The 19664-nt window shown below is 52.6% G+C and overlaps 1 protein-coding gene across 8 annotated transcripts in view; it reads left to right on the plus strand.

The window, feature by feature from the left end:
* The window catches only part of PALD1 (phosphatase domain containing paladin 1), a 112155-nt gene that overhangs the window by 60929 nt on the left and 31562 nt on the right, over positions 1–19664 (plus strand). For all 8 annotated transcript variants that reach the window (XM_033208525.1, XM_033208526.1, XM_033208528.1 and 5 more), the window contains 9 exons: positions 8375–8588; positions 11296–11398; positions 11958–12137; positions 13356–13520; positions 14681–14841; positions 15056–15131; positions 15881–16032; positions 16386–16485; positions 16701–16805. In XM_033208525.1, coding sequence (XP_033064416.1) covers positions 8404–8588; positions 11296–11398; positions 11958–12137; positions 13356–13520; positions 14681–14841; positions 15056–15131; positions 15881–16032; positions 16386–16485; positions 16701–16805 — 1227 coding nt within the window. In that variant the 5' untranslated portion in view covers positions 8375–8403. The remainder of the gene's footprint in view (positions 1–8374; positions 8589–11295; positions 11399–11957; positions 12138–13355; positions 13521–14680; positions 14842–15055; positions 15132–15880; positions 16033–16385; positions 16486–16700; positions 16806–19664) is intronic.

Raw genomic sequence — 19664 nt, forward strand, 5'->3', positions numbered from 1 at the left:
TTTTTGTATATTTAGTGGAGATGGGGTTTTACCATGTTGACCAGCCTGGTCTCGAACTCCTGACCTCAGGTGATGTGCTTGCCTTGACTTTCCAAAGTGCTGGGATTACAGGCGTGAGCCACCACACCTGGCCTAAGTGTTCGGTTTGATCAGCATTGGCAAATGTACGCTGTTGTGTGGCCACCACATTCAGTATCCCCAGCAGTTCCATCCCCCAAAACGTACCCTTGTGCAGTTGAGTCCCTCCTCCACCGACCTGCTCTCTGCTCCTGCAGTTTTCATGGGGTTATACAGTGTAAGTGTCTGGGGCTTGGCTTGTTTCTCTTGGTGACAGTTTTGAGATTCACCCATATTGTTGTGTCTATCTGTAGTTTGCTCCTTTTTGTTGTGTTGTTTTTTTTTTTTTTTTTTTTTTGAGATGGAGTTTCACTCTTGTTGCCCAGGCTGGAGTGCAATGGCACAATTTGGGCTCACCGCAACCTCTGCCTTCTGGGTTCAGGCAATTCTCCTGCCTCAGCCTCCTGAGTAACTGGGATTACAGGCATGCACCACCACGCCTGGCTAATTTTGTAGTTTTAGTAGAGACAGGGTTTCTTCATGTTGGTCAGGCTGGTCTCGAACTTCCAGCCTCAGGTGATCCGCCCACCTCGGCCTCCAAAGTGCTGGGATTACAGGCGAGAGCCACTACACCCAACCGCTGTGTGGTATTTTATGGTGTGGATCTACCACATTGTGTTCGTCTATTCATCAGTTGATGGACATTGAGTTGGGCTCAATGTTTGCTGTTACGATTATGCTGCTGTGTACAAGTCTTCTTCTGCGCCTATTTGTATTTCTCCTGGATAGGTACCTAAGAGTTGAATTGCTGGGTCATATGAGAAGGGTATGTCTCCATTTGTAAGAAACTACAAAACTGTCTTCCAGAGTGGCTGTACGCTCTCACTGCTCACCAGCAGTGTATGTGAGTTCCAGTTACTCATATCCTCCCCAGAGGTTGGTATCGTCAGTCTTTTAAATCTGTCATTCTAGTGCATGACCCTGATGACAAATGATCCTGAACATCTTTTTAATGTGCTTATTTGGCATCTGTATGTATTTTCAAATCTTTCGCACATCTTCACATTTTAAAAAAATTGACTTGATATTGAGTTGTTAAGAGTTGGCACCTCTTTTTTGGGTCGGGATTAAATGAGATAATATACGTCAAGTGCGTTGCAGTCAGAGATTCACCCGTTGGCCCTCCTGGTGTCCCCGTCTCTGCACTCAGGGTCTCTGGCTCTCTAAGGCAGCTGTTCAAACCCCATCTCACCTCCAGTGAGTCCCCCCACCCCTGCCCCCTGGCAGGCATGTGAGTCACACGCTCTCCACCAACACACAGTGACTGACTAGCATAATTCCATACTGGCACATCTCTGTGTGTTCACAACATAGTCTTCCCCTTTGCCTTAGGCCAGAGGCAGTGCAGCCCAGCCAGGGAGCCTTGGGTCTGGAGAAAGGAGCCCTGAGTCCCAATTCTGTCCTTGTGGCCACTTGCCATGTGAATGGGGGCATATCACTCTCCTGTGCCTCAGTTGCCTCATCTGTGGAAAGAGAGCATTTTACTATGTTTTTTTTTTTTTATTTTTTGTAAATGAGATGGGGTCTTGCTATGTTGCCCAGGCTGGTCTTGAACTCTTGGGCTCAAGCAGTCTGCCTACCTCAGCCTCCCAAAGTACTGTGATTACAGGTGTGAGCCACTGCGCCTGGCCCCTAATATTTTAGTGCAATCAGGCTGCTATGCCAAAACACCATGAACTGGGTAGCTTAAAAACAACGGAAATTTATGTTTCACGGTTCTAGAGGCTGAGAAGTGCAGGACTAAGGCATTGATTCAGTATCTGATGAGGGCCCACTTTTTCATTGATCTTGCTTTCTTGCTGTATCCCTCAGAAGGTGTGACAAGGCAGCTCTCTGGGGTCCCTATTATAAGGGCACTGATCCCATTCCTGAGGGTTCTGCCCTTATGAACTAATTACCCCTCCCCACCTAAAGCCCCCACCTCCTAATACCATGACCTTGGGGATTAGGATTTCTTTTTTGTGTGTGAGACAGAGTCTGGCTCTGTTGCCCAGGCTGGAGTGCAGTGACGCGATCTCAGCTCACTGCAACCTCTGCCTCCCAGATTCAAGCAATTCTTCTGCCTCAGCCTCCCGAGTAGCTGGGATTATAGGTGTGTGCCACCACATCAGGCTAATTTTTGTATTTTTGGTAGAGACAGGGTTTTGCCATGTTGGCCAGGCTGCTCTCGAACTTCTGACTTCAGGTGATCTGCCCGCCTCAGCCTCCCAAAGTGCTGGGATTATAGGTGTGAGCCACTGTGCCCAGCCTGGGGTTAGGATTTTAACATATGAGTTTTTAAGGGCAAAACATTCAGACCACAGCAGCTAGATGACCTTCAGGGATGTGGCCAGCTCTGAATCTGCTTTTTGGGGGATACAGGGCAGGGGCTGTTGAGTGGTTAGGCCTCAGCAGCGATAGGGTCCTGCAGTGACAGCTGTTTGTGGAGATTGCTGTGGTCTCAGCATCTCTAAGGTGGGTCTTGGGATTGTGCCAGAGGGTCTGGGATTCCGGCGGGCAGGGAGGGCAGGAAAAAGTGACGGGGCTGGCATGGTGGCTGGGGTCAATGGCAGATAGCCACATTTCTGCTACAGTCTGAGAAGCCAGACTCTACTTTGGAAAAGCTACCAGTCATCTTTTTCAAGCCCACTGGGCTTGACATACTGGGAGGTTGTGGCTGCTGCACCCTGGCAAGGACAAAGAAAGTGGGGGTTTGTGAGCTTTGGATTTGAGGTGGGGAAACCAAGATTGGAATGGTGATGGATCATTTCCACCAGAACCGTACACAAAGCAATGGACTTCTACTCCCAAGATATTTAGGAATCAGCTCTTAAACCTCTAGCCTATTGTCCCTACCCTAGGACCCAGGATGGGCATCTCTAGCTTCCCCTGGGCTTGAACACTGCCATTGACAAGAGGCTTACCACTCTGGCTGGTTGGGCGAGTACGTTGGAGCATCAGGCAGCTAGTGGGTGAGTTGGAGCTAATGTCCGACCTTCGGAAGCTTGAGTCCTCTTTAGGAAATGAGGTAACCTCTCTGCCAGGGACTCCATAGGTCATTTTGTTTCCTTTCTTTTCTTTCTTTCTTTTTTTTTTTTTTTTTGCGCGGTGGAATTTTGCTCTTGTTGCCCGGGCTGGAGTGCAATGGCGCGATCTCGGCTCACTGCAACCTCTGCCTTCTGGGTTCAAGCGACTCTCCTGCCTCAGCCTTCCAAGTAGCTGGAAATACAGGCGCCTGCTGGCACACCCAGCTAATTTTTGTATTTTTAGTAGAGATAGGGTTTTGCCATGTTGGCCAGGCTGGTCTCGAATTCCTGACCTTAGATGATCTGCCCGCCTCAGCCTCCCAAAGTGCTGGGATTACAAGTGTGAGCCACCGCGCCCAGCCAGTCAGTTTCCTTTCTGACTGCCATGAGAGGCAGGAGAATGGCATGTCTGTGTGCCAGACTTTCTCAGATGCCATTGGAGCTGCAGCCTGGATGATTCTGTGGCTTTTTAGCTGGATACTGAGGGCTTCCGTGGGTGAGATGGGTCCTGGAGTCCCCGACCGTCTGTTGGAAGCTGTGTATCTCTCTAGGAGGCCTCGTCAGGGTGTTCCCACAGAGAATGGAGTGAATGAGGTTGGGGGTCATTCAGATCCAAGAGGGAAGGGGACAGTATGAGCTGCTTTTGCTGGTAGGGTGAGGTCTAAAGAGGCAGGGAGGAAGCTGAGGGGTAGTTATCAACTGCTGCCCCTTCCCAAAGACCAGCTGTCCTCATCTGAAAATGGACACAATGAGGCCTCATCCTAATAGGGTTCTGGGGATCCGTATGACAAAAAGCATCCAGCAAGGTGCCTGGCACTTCATGAGGGCTTTGGAATGTTAATAACAGAAGCAGAGAAGGTGGAAGAGGGCCTATGTTTGCAGTGGGGAATGTTATTCCCTTCAAGCAAGGTTTCCTCTTTTTTCTTTTTTTTGAGATGGAGTCTTTCTGTCGCCCAGGCTGAAGTGCAGTGGTGCCATCTTGGCTCACTGCAATCTCCGCCTCCTGGGTTCAAGCGATTCTCCTGCCTTAGCCGCCCGAGTAGCTGGGATTCCAGGAGCCGCCACCATGCCCAGCTAATTTTATTTTTAGTAGAGACAGGGTTTCGCCATGTTGGCCAGGCTGGTCTCGAACTCAAGTGATCCGCCCGCCTCGGCCTCCCAAAGTGCTGGGATTACAGGCATGAACTGAGCCTGGCTGGTTTCCTCTTTTTTCTTTTTTTGTGCCAAGGACCCCCAAGCAGAAGCCCATGGACTCCTTCTCAGAATGCTTTTAAATGCATAAAATATGCGGGGTTACAAAGGAAATATGTTTCATTGAGAGAACTATCAAAATATTTAAACACATTGTGTTTAAACAGTAAACAAATGGTAATATTTGTCTTTAGGTATTATTGCACTAATAAGATAACCCATTAGGCAAATTAAGGTTACATTTTTCTTTTGAAGAGACTCATCAGTGACAAGGCTGCAGTGGCTCAGCTTCAATGGGGGTGTTAAACTGGGGAGTGTCTTTGGGGGAAAGGCCCACGCCCCGCATGGTGGACACCCAGGCCATTGTGATATTTTTGTTTTGAGGTTTCCCAAGTATTGCAAATCCCACTTCGCAAATGTAATTGCAGCTTCTTTGTAGCTAGTTTTATAAGGCAAAGTCAGGCTTCTGTCTAGGATCACTAGGATTCTCCAAGCTTGTTGAGTTAACCTGAATTGTGAGGACCCATAGTGGGAGTGGGGAGTGGTTTAAGAGTACCAGGTACAGAGTTACTCGAAGCTGGCCAGGTGTCTCAGCCCAGTGTCTGTAGGCAGGGGACCGGGAACTCACGTGGTCCCTGGTGGGTCTGATAATGACTGTTGTTTAGAAGAGTGGTATCATAAGCGACATCTCCAGATCCCACTGTGATGTGATGTGAAAATGGCTGAGCTCCGGGGGCACTGCCTCACACTCCGCTGTCCCTGCAGGGGCAGCCCTCACTCATGACAAAAGGAGAGTTAGAAGATAGGAAATAAAGGCATAAACCGTTCACCAACCATGCAGGGACATCTCATCCCAACCCACTTCCCCCTGTCTTTCCCTAGCAGAGGTTTGAGCACTAGGCACCCCACCTGCACCCCCACCTTTGCTGACCCCTGTCCCTGGCAGACGACAGCAGTGCTGTGACCACTAGGACCACTGATCTGAGGCGCCAGATCCCCCTGAAGCTGGAAGGGGCTTTCGGACCATCCCACCCTTCACTATCATTTTACAGTGGCTGTGGACACTGAGGCCCAGAGAGGGGAAGGAAGTGGCCCAAGGCCCCTCAGTGTGTGGCCAGCAGGAGGAAGGCCCCACGCTGGCGAGGTTCTTTCTGGCAGAGTTGAGAGAGATTTCAGGGTGAGAGCTACAGTGTGACAAGCCTGGGGTTGCCCCCCCCGATGTTTTGGAGGTGGGCTCGATTTTCAAAGGACATTGCCCTTCTCCCACCCCTAGCTGCCTGTTCTACCCCTGCGGCCTGCAGCTGTGAACATTTGTGTCGTCTCTGGACCACCCTTTCAGGGCACCAGCTGCAGCCTGTCATTGCCTCTGGAGCCCATGAGAGGTGATGGTGGCTGGAACTGGAGCTGGGGGGCAGGCAGGGGAGGAGAGGTGGAGGTGTCAGGCCGAGTCCAGCCCTGTGGGGACGGGCCCTGATGCCCGGCCTTGGCCTGAAGCTGTGGCCAGCTGTTGCCTTCTGCAGACCCTTCTGTGTCCTGCCCATCCTCTCCCCTGGGAGAGCTGCCCTGAGCCCTTGTTCTCCAGGCTGTTCCCACATGTCTTTCTGGCCCAGGCTGCTGGGAGGGGTCTGGGAAAGTTTGATGAGAGCTGTTGGGGCCTGCCGGGGCTGGTGAGGTGGAGAGAAGGTTCCACTCTGCTGTTGGCCAGTAAGGGGACCACTGTGGAGCTCCTTCCCCTCTCTGATCTGCCTGTTTTTCTGTTTGGAAACATAGAGGCTCATTCCCTCCACCCTTGCCAAAAAGAGAGAGAAGAGAGGGAGAAATTAGGGTGTGGAGCACCATGGAGATGGGGCTCTTATAAACACAAGGTGTGTATGTTAACGAAGCTATCACGAGGCTCCTGGGAGTTTTCAGGGGTGACAGGTGTGGGTGGGGGTGGGGGATCTTTCCAGACTGGAGAGGGACGGTGCCTGTTTGAGAAGGTTCTGGGAGGGCCGATGAGTCTGGAGTTGTTCTCTCTGAGAGTCCCTGAATGGGAGGTGGTGGCTCTAGGGTAGGAGTCTGAGTGCATGGTGCAGAGGAGGCCTGGGGAGCACCCACCTGGGGACCAGAGCTCTGGTTCAGGACCTGGGGAAGAAAGGACAGTGAGCTCAGCCTTCAGACTGACCTGACCCCAGCTTCATGCTGGCCCCATGACCCTACCTTCCACTTCTTGAGGTGATGGTGCTGCTTATGGGAGGCCCGGGGGGAGTGTGGATGGTTGGGAGCAGACAGTCCCTACTGATGTGGAGCAGCTTGTGCCTGATGAGGGCAGCTGGGGTGGTTGGTGTGCTCTAGGGATGCTTATTGTCCTCGTGCTTCTGCAGAGTCAAGGGGTGGCGGGCTGGCAGGGCAGCTTGCCCTGATCCCCAATCCTGGACCATCAGTGCTATGTGGGGCCAGTGGCCACTGAGCTCCCAGAAAGTTACCTGAGCCTCTGTCCATGTGGAATTCCCAGCCCCCTCCCTCCTCTACAGCTCTGGCTCCCGGACTCCTGAGCCATTACTCCTCCATCCCTTGACCAGCCCTTAAAAGATGTCCTAGCCGTCTTTCCTAGCCATTCCTTTATTCTTTAAATAGGTTTTAACCATATTACCCAATGTTTGGAGAAGAAAAATTAGAAAATACAGATAAGCAAAAAGGAGAAAATAAAAATCGTCCGTAATCTCATCACTTGCAGATAACTCATGCTAGCATCCTGGTGTCTGTCCCTCGGACTCATCCTGACGCCCTTTCATGAGTTAAGGTGGGGCTGTGCCCGCACTTGCTATGCAACCTGCTCTGTCCTAGATGTCTCTCCGTGTCAGCCAATATGATTTTTTTAATGACTGTTTAACATTCTACCCTATAGATGTCTCATTATGTATTCAGCAAATCCTCTGCTGCGGGCTGAAGGTTGTTTCCAGTGTTGTGTGATTATAAACAACACCCCAGTCAACAAAACATCGTAGTACCCACTTTGTGCACACATCCTCAAGTGTTTCCTTAGGAGGGAGACTTGCAGGAGGATTGCCAAATCCCCGAGGGTACCCGGCGTTCTTCAAGTGGGGTGGGAGCTGTGCCTGTTGAGGATATTGATGTTGATTCAGATTTTTTAAGTTTTTGTTTTCATTTTTTTTGAGATAGGGTCTCACTCTGTCACTTAGGCTGGAGTGAAGTGGCTGGATCTCTGTTCACTGCAACCTTTACTTCCAGGGTTCAAGTGATTCTCGTGCCTCAGCCTCCTGAGTAGATGGGATTATAGGTGTGTGCCACCATGCCTGGCTAATTTTGTACTTTTTTTTTTTTTTTATTAGAGATGGGGTTTCACCATGTTGGCCAGCCTGGTCTCAAACTCCTGGCCTCAAGTGATCTGCCTGCCTCGGCCTCCCAAAGTGCTGGGATTATAGGCATGAGCCACCACTCCCGGCCACCAATTCAGATATTAATGTTGATGTTGAGTTTGGGGCCTGGTATTTTCTTTGAACACTTGATCTGCCGAGAGCTCACCTAATCTGGACTTCTCTGGCCTTATTTTATGACATTCGTGGCTGTATGTCCTCCTGCATCCATTCCCATCCAAAGCCTTCAAATCCAATTCTGACTTCCCTCTTTGCATCTGTCTGCCCCTGGTTCTCCTCTCTTGGTGACATTTCCTGCTTCTCCTAGCCTGGAATGTCTGGCCTTTGTCTATACCACCTGAAACAGTCACTTTGAACTCTAGGCCCTGGCCTGCTGTGGATGATTCACCTCTTTCTGTCTCATTTTCACCAGAGGAGTGCAAACTAAAGGGGTTGGGGACTACATCTTTATGTCTCTCTACGTCCATGACTCCTCCAAAGCATCGGTAAAGGGCCGGGCATGGAGCAGGCACTCTGTGAGCATGTGATCTTCTGGGCCCCAGGGTGTAGGTGGCAAGCCTCCCTCTGTCTCCAGCTGCAGAGTGAACTGCCTCCCCCTGTATGATGAAGGGCGAGAGGTGGGTCAGGTCTCCTGCTGTGGCTTTTCCCATCCCCTCCTTCACTGCACACCCTCTTATTCCACAGGTCTGGGGTCCTGAGGCTGCCAGCAGACTATGGGTACAACGGCCAGCACAGCCCAGCAGACTGTCTCGGCAGGCACCCCCTTTGAGGGCCTTCAGGGCAGTGGCACGATGGACGGTCGGCACTCCGTCAGTGTCCACTCCTTCCAGACCACTAGCTTGCATAACAGCAAGGCCAAGTCCATCATCCCCAACAAGGTGGCCCCTGTCGTGATCACGTAAGTGGCAGGGGGAGTGTGCCCATGTCCCTGGGAGACATGGTGGGCAGGGGGACCTGCCTAGGGGTACAGTGGCATATAGCACTTAATGCGTGCAGGCTGGATTCAGGTTCACAGATGATGACATGGAGGCCCAAGGAGACGAAGCAGTTCATCAGGAGTCACGCTGCATGCACCTGGCAGAACTGGGTCTCTGTCATGGGTCTCTGAGCCCATGCTACTCACCACATCCACAGTGCGAGGGAATGTGGAGGAGGAGGCGTGGCTGGGGGACCCCCCCTTTGAAAATAATTTTTGGCTTAACATTTTCAAAAGAAGTTTATGTACTTGATGGATGAAATTGAGATTTCTTTTTCACCAACAATAATCTCAGCTCAAAACTGAGGCTAACACTAGGCTGTTGAAGGGCCTTGGGCTGAAGGAGCTGGAAGCTGCTAGTCGGCTCTCCTAATGATGCCCATCAGGGCTTGTTCTGGCAGCATGTTCTGGTGTTCTGAGATCTGGACATACTGCGTGCGTCCAGAGGAAGAGGGTCATGAGGTGGGCCCTGAAACCCTGTCTGCCCTGTGGGGCTTGGAGGAAGGGGTGGGTGCTGAACAGCTGTGCTGGGGAGGACAGGAAGATGAAGGGGACATTGGATCCATCTCCTGGTGCGTTGGGAAGCCTCGTACTTTCCACAACTCTGCCCACTGTGCTTCCCTCCTCTGGGTCTTCCAGGAAGCAGGAAGCAGGAGATGACTAGCTAGGAATTAAATGTGTTCCGCACATCAAAGTTTGGCAGAGACTTAGCAGATGGGACATTCTGTGTAAGGAAACCTGAGGGTGGGAATGATAAACCCTGCCTGCCGGCTCTGGGACCTGCCAGGAAAACTGTCATCATAATCAATTCTTGGGCTTCTGATAAGGAGAGGAAAAGGGATGTCATATAAAAGAGACTTGATATGTAGTCTCTGTACTGACAGATGACAAAGGTGGTTTGGGGCCTGAAGGTAGCATAGAGACTCATGCCCCAGGCCTGGCTCTGCCCTTGCTTTGTTCTGTGACCTTGCAAAGTCCCTTTCCCTCTCTGGGCCTCGGTTTCCTTATTAACAGAAGCAGAGATGACATTCAGAATATTTAACCAAGTGGTGTGTCTCAGAACAGTTGCTGACCAGCCGTAAAAATCCTGTACACAGCGCTGTGCTTAGGGCCTGGAGCCAGCCATGAATGCAGCCCTTTTTGGAAGTATAGAATGTTTGAAGTGGAAGGGACCTCTAGAGATCATCCAATAGAGGGGTCAGCAGACTACATCCTGCAGGCCCAGTGTGGCCTGTTTTTTTCAAATGAAGTTTTATTGGAATGTTGACACTTCCTTTCACTTACACAGTATTTGTGGATGCTTAGGACCTCAATGGCAGAATTGAGTAGTTGCAACAGGCACTGTATGGCCCACAAATCTTCAAGTATTTACTGTGTGGCCCTTTCCAGAAAAGGAATGGCAACCCCTGATCTAATGCATTTTAGCTCAGATGTGAAAACTGGGTTTCAGGGAGGTAGAGAGACTTGCTCCCCATGGGTCACGTGGTAACAAGGAGGCAGAGCTGGAGTGGGAACCCAGGCCTCTTCTAGTGCTCCTCTGCCCCACCCATTCCACCCCTGCCTTTCCAAAAGGCACTTCTTTTGTCAAGAGGACCTAACATCAGATCATGAACTCTGGGAGGCCCTGTCATATTCATTGTTATCATCAGCAAGGGAGCTGTTGTGTCTTGAGGGCACAGTAAATCTTGCTTGAGTGGTTGGGACTTTTGCCTGGTTTAGCATCTGCAGAAATCTTGATTTTTATCTGTGGGTTTTGTTTGAAATAGCCCTGTGTGGAGGTAGAACTACAATTATATAAATAAAAGCTTTCTGTGCCCTCAGGCACTGGGCTAAGCACTTACAATCATTATCACATTTAATTCTCAGGACAGTCTTGGGAGTAGGAATTCCTGGAAACTGAGCTCCTTGTCCAAAGCTATAGAGTTACCAAGTGGTGGGTGGAGTTGGGCTTCATGCCCCAAGCCTGCATTCTAAACCACCTCGCTGTGTGTGGAGTTAACAGTGAAGGGATTGTCCCTCCGACACAATCTGATGGAGGGACCATCTAGTTATGTTTCTTCTTCCGGGTACAGGCTAGGCCGCTGTCAAAGTAACCCAGATAGGATGCCTTCCTCAGGACAGAAGCTCATCTGTTACATGCAAGTCCAGGAGGATGTCCAGGCTGGGATGGCTGCTCCGTGATCATCCAGGCCCCTTCTCCCTCATTGCTCCAACATCCTCAACATGTGGCTTCCTCTTATGATCTAAGATGTTCTACCTCTGCCATCACTTCTGGATTTTAGCCAGGAAGAAGGGGAGAAGACAAAATAGAAGGCACTTCTTCTTTTTGGGAATGGCTTGGAATTTGCACACTTTTCCTCACATCTCATTGGCCAGAACTCAATCATGTGACCACAATGAGTTGCAAGGGAGGCTGGGAAATGTAGTCTTCAGCTGGGTGGCTCAGTCCCCAGTCACAGCCCTAGGTTCTCTTGTTGAGGAAGAAGGGAAGAGTGGATATTGAGGGACAGTGGGCAGTCTCTGCCACAAATCGTAGCCACAGGGGTTTCCCTGCCGTGGGCTCTGTGAGGGTGGAGCTGGCCTTGACCATGGAGGTTCCTTGACTTAGTTTCCATTCTGCCCCCGACAGGTACAACTGCAAGGAGGAGTTCCAGATCCATGACGAGCTGCTCAAGGCTCATTACACGCTGGGCCGGCTCTCGGACGCCACCCCTGAGCACTACCTGGTGCAGGTGAGCTCAGGCGTTACCATGCCAGCCCACCCGCCACCTCCCGCCCCTGTCTCTCATGAGTTCCCCCCCTCACGTCCCTCTGGCTCTCCCCCACTTTCCCCATCTCTCTGCCCATCTTCAGAACTGGCAGGGCCCTAGGATGGAGCTAACACTGTGGTCCTCTGGTTGATTCCTGGTTCCCCAGCTCTGCCTTCCTACAAAAGCCCCTTTCAAGGACCTCCTACCCAATACCAGCTTTGCCTCTGGAGAGCGTCTCCCTGCTCTTTCCTCCAGGCCTGGCTCAGACGTCACCTCCCACATGAAGGAAGCCCTCTCTGATGTCCCCTCTGGAGGAGTTGTCTTTCCTTTTCCTGCACTTTATGACACCCTTCTCCAGATCACAGAGAGTTATATATTGTGTCTATGTTTTCCATGAACTGCAGGCAACTTGAGGGCAGGATCATGTTCTTCTTGCCCCCATTTCCCCCCTCCCTGTCCCCTGGAGCCCAGAACAGAGCTCCATCTGCAGAAAATACCCCTGAGCTATCTGAGTGACCTTCCTGTGGCTCTCCCCTGCCAGGGTCGCTACTTTCTGGTGCGGGATGTCACTGAGAAGATGGACATGCTGGGCACTGTGGGAAGCTGTGGGGCCCCCAACTTCCGGCAGGTGCAGGGTGGACTCGCTGTGTTTGGCATGGGACAGCCCAGCCTCTCAGGGTTCAGGCGGGTCCTCCAGAAACTCCAGAAGGACGGACATAGGGTAAGCATGTCACTTCCCAGGCAGAAGCCAGGCCCCCAAAGCCAGGGTGAGGGGCACCTCAGAGGGGCAGCTTTAGAGGCGCTGGAGGGGCCTGCTGCGTGCTGGGGAGGTAGGGTGGTGGCCTGGACCAGGCCCTGCCTACCAGGATGGTCACTGCGGTTGGTCTGGTTGGGAAATTCTGGTAGATGTTGATTGCACGTCCTGAGTGGACGGCGGGGCACAAGGTCAGAAGCCTTCATAGACCCTACTTGGGAGTCTCGGGGGAAGTAGGGGGCATGACCGGGTGACAGGAGGAGCCAGCTCATAATTTGACAGCTTGCTGAATGGTGATCACCGCTAACACTTAAGTCCTGATGTTAGTCCTGTGATGGAGTGGCAGTTTGTCTCCCATTTTGCAGAGGAGGAAACAGGCCCAGAGAGTCTCAGTGACTTGCTCCAGGTCACACAGCTCATGAGTGGTACCCCAAGACTCAAACCCAGGCAGCTGAACTCCCAAGTGCCTGCTTTCAAAGACTGTTCTTACCTGCCAGATGTCAAGGCAGGGTTTTGCGTGTCCCTAGGACACAAGCTGAGGCTCTGCTGCGATTGTAGGTTTCTTGGGTGCAGCTGCATCTGAATTGACCCTGGGGTTAAGGTGGAAAGGCTTTGAGTGAGACAGAATGGGTTGGGGGTGTGGGCTGTGTGCAGGTCCCATCTTCCTATCTTGATGATAAGTTCCTCAAGGGGACCGTCTGCCCACATTTCCCTCTGCCTGTATGGTGCTCAGTGAATGAATGATTGCATGGTCATGGGACATTCTTTTCTTCAGCTGATATTCATCAAGCACCTGATTTATCCAGGACATCATGCTAGGAATTATGGGTACATGTAAATGACCAGGACATGATTTTGCTTACGAGGAACTTGTGGTCCATCAAGGAGGAAAAAAGATGCATTCATTGATAATACAAAGCAGGAATTAATGACAGGAGATTCAGATGAAGGACTCTTGGCCCTGACAGGAGGGAGGAGTCACTGCTGACCGGAAGGGTCACGATGAGGTGGCATTTGGACTGAGCTTTGCTTCTTGGGTAGAATTCAGGTTGCAGGGATGGCGTGGGGTGCAGGGCCCTTGAAGAGGAAGGAACAGCTTGGGCAGAGGCCCTGTGGTGGGGCAGTGGTGCGGGTATCTGTGCGGGATCATGGTGATGGCTTTCTTCCCCGTCGGGCTCCTGGCAGGAGTGTGTCATCTTTTGTGTGCGGGAGGAACCTGTGCTGTTCCTGCGTGCAGATGAGGACTTCGTGTCCTACACACCTCGAGACAAGCAGAACCTTCATGAGAACCTCCAGGGCCTTGGACCTGGGGTCCGGGTAGAGAGTCTGGAGCTGGCCATCCGGAAAGAGGTGAGGACCAGTGCGGCGTGTGGGAGACCCCAGCCCACAGCCCAGCTTTGCAGATGCTCTTTCTGGGGCCAGGCCAGCTGCTCTTACTGGTCCATGTTATGCCCTGCTTGGATGAGTGGCTGGCTGCAAGGCTGGCTTACAGGCAGCCAGAGGAAGGACTTCCTATTCTAGCTCTCTTTGCCTCTGCCCCTTTCCCACCCTGCTTTTCTCCTTGATGCTCAACGTCTTTATTTAGAAAGGGTTCTGGTGGGCCAGATGCATTGGCTCATGCCTGTAATTCCAGCACTTTGGGAGGCCGAGAAGGGCAGATCACCTGAGGTCAGGAGTTCAAGACCAGACTGACCAACATGGTGAAACCCCGTCTCTACTAAAAATACAAAAACTTAGCTGGGCGTGGTGGCACACACCTGTAATCCCAGCTAGTCGGGCGGCCGAGGCAGGAGAATCGCTTGAACTGGGTAGGTGGAGGTTGCAGTGAGCTCTGAGATCACACTACTGCACTCCAACCTGGGCTGTAGAATGAAACTTTCTAAAAAAAAAAGGCCGGGGGGCATTCTGGGCAAGTGAAAAGAGCACTAGACCAGAAGGACCAAGGCTGCAGTTCAACTCTTTGAGAGCCACGAGGCTCTGAGTCAGTTCCCTCGGTGGGTCTGTGGGCCTGTTTCAGGATCCTCTGTCCTCCTCCTTTTCCATAATTGTGGAGGCCTCTGATACAGCTGACACACTACGGAGGTGTGTGAATAGAGTGTGGGGTCCCGGTGCCCCCAGAAATTTCATGGCGGGAACCAAGGCTGTGCCGGCACCCAGCTCTCTCCCTCTCCCATGCCCTCCAGGCCTCCTGTGTGCTCTGCTCCCCTCAGCTCCAGCTCTCAGCTGACCACACCTCTCCCATCCTGGCACTGGTGGCTTTGTGAATTCCTGCACCCACTGGGCAGAGTGCTCCTGCCTGGCCACTGTGTGGGCACCCCGATTCCTTCAGAACTCCCAGGAAGGGCATAGAGAGCACCTCTGGCCATGTAGTTCCCTCGGGGCAGGGGGCGGGAGCAGAAGCCTGCCTGTGGCCTCTGCATGGCCTGGTCACTCCAGAGCTCTCAGCCAGAACACTCAAGGAGGGACCTGAAGTTCAGGCATGGCCCTCTGACCCCCACACCTCCCTCTAGATCCACGACTTCGCCCAGCTGAGTGAGAACACATACCATGTGTACCACAACATCGAGGACCTGCGGGGGGAGCCCCACGCTGTGGCCATCCTTGGTGAGGACGACGTGCATGTGACAGAGGAGGTGTACAAGCGACCCCTCTTCCTACAGCCCACCTACAGGTACTCAGGCCTGGCCCCACATGCTGGCCATGGGTGCTACAGGTCCTGCTCTCCAGCTGCAGCTTCAGTCTCACCATCTGCAGGTTGGGCCGAGTGCCCCCGACCCATGTCTCCCACGGTGGGGCCCGTTTCCAAACAGTGCCTGGGAATAGGGAGTGAGGGGGATTCCCAGAGTGGGTGCCTGCCCAATGGGCCGCTCTCCCTTACCTGGCAGGTACCACCGCCTGCCTCTGCCCGAGCAGGGGAGTCCCCTGGAGGCCCAGTTGGATGCCTTTGTCAGTGTTCTCCGGGTAAGTGGGGTGGGCACAGGGGAGGAGTCTTGAGAGTCGTCCCCACGGAGGTGCCCTCGTTCTGTGGTGTGTGTGTGAGCACGTCAGGGTGGACATATGGTGGTGTCTATCTCCGTGTATATGTCTAGGTGTGTCAGCGCCTTTGTGTGTGTCTCTGGGGAGTGTGTGTACATGTCTAAGTGTCATGTATCTGTGTGTTCCTGTCTGTGTGTCTCTGTGTGTGTGTGCACCTGTATGTAGGTGTGTGCTTGTGCATTCTCTTACGACAGAGCCCATCACTGACCACTGGCTTAGCTGCTGGCTGTGGCCGGGCTGCCAACTTGCTGTGTGGTCCCAGACTAATCGCCTCACCTCTCTCGATCTCAGTTCCTCATTTCTTCAGTGGAGCTAACAACTCTTGCCCTATAGACTCTTCAACTGACATTTCCTGAGTCCTGGCAGAGTTTCTGTCCAGCCCCCTTCGGGACGTTATCTTATTTCACCGGCATCTCGCAGGAGGTGTTAATACTGGCCTGATGCCCTCAGAGTTGCTCTCACTTCCAGTTCTTTGAGCTCCTCCAAGGCCTGGGGAGGGAGCAGGCGGAGCTGATGAGGCCGTGGCTTTGGCAGAAGAGGCCGAGACACCTACTGGAGCCCACTTTGTTGCAGATGGTGGGGCAGGGTGGGCTGATGGCATGCTTTCCCCTGCTCAGGCCTCAGCCCAGGACTTCCTGGCCTCACTGGGGCCTGATCCTCATGGTCTTTCTCAGGAGACCCCCAGCCTGCTGCAGCTCTGTGATGCCCACGGGCCTCCCCCAGCCCTCGTCTTCAGCTGCCAGATGGGCGTGGGCAGGACCAACCTGGGCATGGTGCTGGGCACCCTCATCCTGCTTCACCGCAGTGGGATCACCTCCCAGCCAGAGTGAGTGGCCCAGGGCCCAGTGTCCTGAAGGGCTGTGGGGCCGAGGAGGGGACAGGCTGCCCCACAATGTGCGGACATGTCTCGGAGCCCAGAGCCAGAGCTGGAAATTTGGCATCTGGGGTTCATTTCCTGGTTTGCCATAAGTCTTGCTGGGAGACCTGGAGAAAGTCACCTGACCTTTCTGGGCCTCAGTTTCCCTAGTTGGGGAAATGTCCCCTGCTTCCCACAACGTGATTCAGAAGGAACCTGTAGTCTGGTGTCCCCCAGCGGCCATATGAGCGGAGACAGCAGGCAGGTGGCTGTGTGAGACCTTTGGAAGAGCCCTGCTAATGTACTGACCCCTGCCTTGACAGGGCTGCCCCCACACAGGCCAAGCCCCTGCCCATGGAGCAGTTCCAGCTGATCCAGAGCTTTCTCCGCATGGTGTCCCAGGGAAGGAGGATGGTGGAGGAGGTGAGCTAGGGACACCAAGGGGCTGGGGCAGGGGTGGTGGAGGGGGACGGTCACTCCTCTCACTGGTCGGGGCTCTCTTCCTCCCCGATACCCTCCCCCACCTCTCTGCCAATCTTTTTCTTTCCCTCTCTTTTCTCTTTTCTCCTGCCATTCTGCCTTGACCCTGCTCCCCACCCCCCCACCTCCCTCTTCCTTGCCCTGGTCCCTGGCACCAGGTGGACAGAGCCATCACTGCCTGTGCCGAGTTGCATGACCTGAAAGAAGTGGTCTTAGAAAACAAGAAGAAGTTAGAAGGTATCCGACCGGAGAGCCCAGCCCAGGTGAGGCATGGAAGGATGTGTGAGTACCCTGCTTCCCTGTGAGCCCCACAGCCTGATTTCATTAGGCATGTTGACTGACTTCTTTCAGATTGACTTTTTCTGGCTGCTGCATCTCCCATGAGAAGAGCAGTTTTCAAAGGAAGGGGAGATAGGGGGGCTGGGCCCGCAGGAAGGACAAAGAAGAGGGGAAGTTTACTTTCCCTGACCAGGTCCCTTCAGCTACAGAATAAACAGGATGGAGGAAGGGGCTGCTGGCCAGGGCTGCAGGGGCCCCTGGACTCAGATGCTCCCCAGGCCACGCATGGCCTCCCACTAGTAAAACTCCTGGTGTTTCTTTGGGAAGACTGGGGTTTGGTCCAGCTGGCTGCTTCTGAAAGACTTATGGGCTCTAGGATGTCTCAGCAGACCCTGTCCCCATGCCCTAGTGAAAAGAGATGGGTTTGATAGTGTTTATATCATACAGTGCGTGGAAAGAATCTAAAAGCCACAGAGGTGGCTGCTGCTGCTTCTTTCTTGTTTCTTCTTCTCTTCCTCCTCCTCCTTCTTCCTCCTCTTCCTCCTCCTCCCCCTCCTCCTCCTCTCCCTTCCTTCTCCCCCCTCCTCCTCCCCCTTCCTCTTCCTCCTTCCTCCTCCCCCCTCTCCTCCTTCCTCCTCCTTCTCTTCCTTCCTCCTTCCTTCTCCTTCTTCCTCTTTCTCCTTCTCCCTTTTTCTCCTTCTCCCTCTTTCTCCTCCTCCTTTTCCTCCTTCTCCTCTTCCTCCTCCCTCCCTCTTCCCTGCCTTCTCTTCCTCCTCCTTCTTATCCTTGCTTCTCCTTTTTCTTCTCCTCCTCCTTCTTCTCCTCTCCCTCCTCCCTCTCTTCTCCCTCCCTTCTTCTCCTCCTCCTTCTTCTCCTTTCTTCTTCTTTTTCTTCTCCTCCTTCTGCTTTCTCCTTCAATAGGGTCTCGCTCTGTCGCCCAGGCTGGAGCACAGTGGTGCAGTCATAGCTCACTGCAACTTCAAACTCCTAGGCTCAAGGGATTCCTCTACCTCAACCTTCTGAGTATTTGGGACTACAGGTGCATGTCACCACACCTTACTTTTTTAGAGGTAGGGTCTTGCTATGTTGCCCAAGCTGGTCTTCAACTCCTGGCCTTAAGCAATCCTCCCGCCTTGGCCTCCCAAAACACTGGATCTTTTTCTTTTTAAAAATATTTTTTAAAGGCCGGGGACAGTGGCTCACACCTGTAATCCCAGCACTTTGGGAGGCTGAGGCAGATGGATCACTTGAAGTCAGGAGTTCGAGACCAGACTGGCCAACATGGTGAAATACTGTCTCCACAAAAAATACAGAAATTAGCTGGATGTGGTGGCACCCATAGTACCAACTACCAGGGAGCTGGTGTTTGCCCAGTAGTACCAGCTATCAGGGAGGCTGAGGCAGGAGGATCCCATGAGCCCAGGAGTTCGAGGTGCAGTGGGCTATGATCGCGCCACTGCACTCTAGGCTGAGCAACAGAGCAAGACCCTGTCTCAAAAAGCAAAACAAAACAAAAAAACCCAAACCAAAAAAAAATCCCATACAGTACTTAAAGCATGCCAGAGTCCCTGGAATGTCACCCCTGCTGTGATTTACTAAACAGTCCCCCTCTTCTTGGACAATTGAGTTGCTCCAGTTCCCCATCAGTGTAAATACCTCTTTGTTGAGCAGCTTCGTGAAAATGAAGGCTGTTGTGTATTTAGGATTCTTTCTCCCCCTAGTCTAGATTAGGCATCAGCAAACTATGGCTTTTAGATCAAATCCAGCCTGCCGCCTGTCTTTGTAAATGTGTTACTGGAACACAGTCTTGCTGTTCTCTTCTGTACTGGCCCACGACTGCTCTTATGCTAGGATGACAGAGTTCAGTAGCTGCAGCAGGGACCCTGAAGCCTGAAAGTCTAGAGTATTTATCGTCTGGCCCTTTGTGGAAAAAGTTTGCCAACCCCTGGTGGAGATTCCCAAAGATGGGATTAAGTTTCACCAAAGGGCTTGGCCCTTCTTAGGGCGTCTCTGAATCTCACTTGCCCTCCAAAGGGTATTGACCCAGCAGGAGAACCTGGAGATCCGAGGGCCCTTGGGGTTCTCTCTGACAACCCACCATGTAGAGGAAGCTGGGCCGGAGTCAGGAGACGGGGAATCTAGCTCTGTTTGCTGTCAGCTGTGTGACTTTCAGGAAGTCACCTCGTTTCTCTGAATCTCCGTTTCCCCCTGTAAATTAGGAGTAATTAGGATGGCTCCCCTGGAGCACTGCACTGCTGTGAGGGTCTTTGTATTTCTTGTGGAGAGACTCCAGTTCTTTTTTTTTTTTTTTTTTTCCATTTGTTTTTTTGAGACCAGGTCTCGCTTTGTCATCTGGGCTGTAGTGCAATGGTGAGATCGTAGGTCACTGGAGACTCAACCTCCCAGGTTCAAGCGATTCTCACACCTCAGCCTCATGAGTGCCTGGGACTATAGGCATGTGCCACCATGCCTGACTGATTTTTGTATTTTTTATAGAGATGGGGTTTTGCCATGTTGCCCAGCTTGTTTTGAACTCCTGGGCTGAAGTGATCTGGCTGCCTCAGCCTCCCAAAGTGCTGGGACTACAGGCGTGAGCCCCTCCAGGTTCCAGTTCTTAAGGGAGGGCCTCTGGCTCGCGGAAGGGTGTTCACACACTTGTCTTCCTCAACACAGTGGGTGCACAACCCTGACCTGTTAGGTGTCACTGGAGCTAAGTGAGGGAGCCCCTGCCTGTCTCGGGGCTGGGAGCCTGCTTGGGGAGACCAACCCTGCACCCAGAACCATAGTGCCTGGTGTGGTCACCCACATATCTCCCCGGACCGCAGATAACCACAGCAACTGGG

Source organism: Trachypithecus francoisi, unplaced genomic scaffold (assembly GCF_009764315.1).
Source record: "Trachypithecus francoisi isolate TF-2019V2 unplaced genomic scaffold, Tfra_2.0 Lachesis_group9, whole genome shotgun sequence".
Lineage (NCBI taxonomy): Eukaryota > Metazoa > Chordata > Mammalia > Primates > Cercopithecidae > Trachypithecus > Trachypithecus francoisi.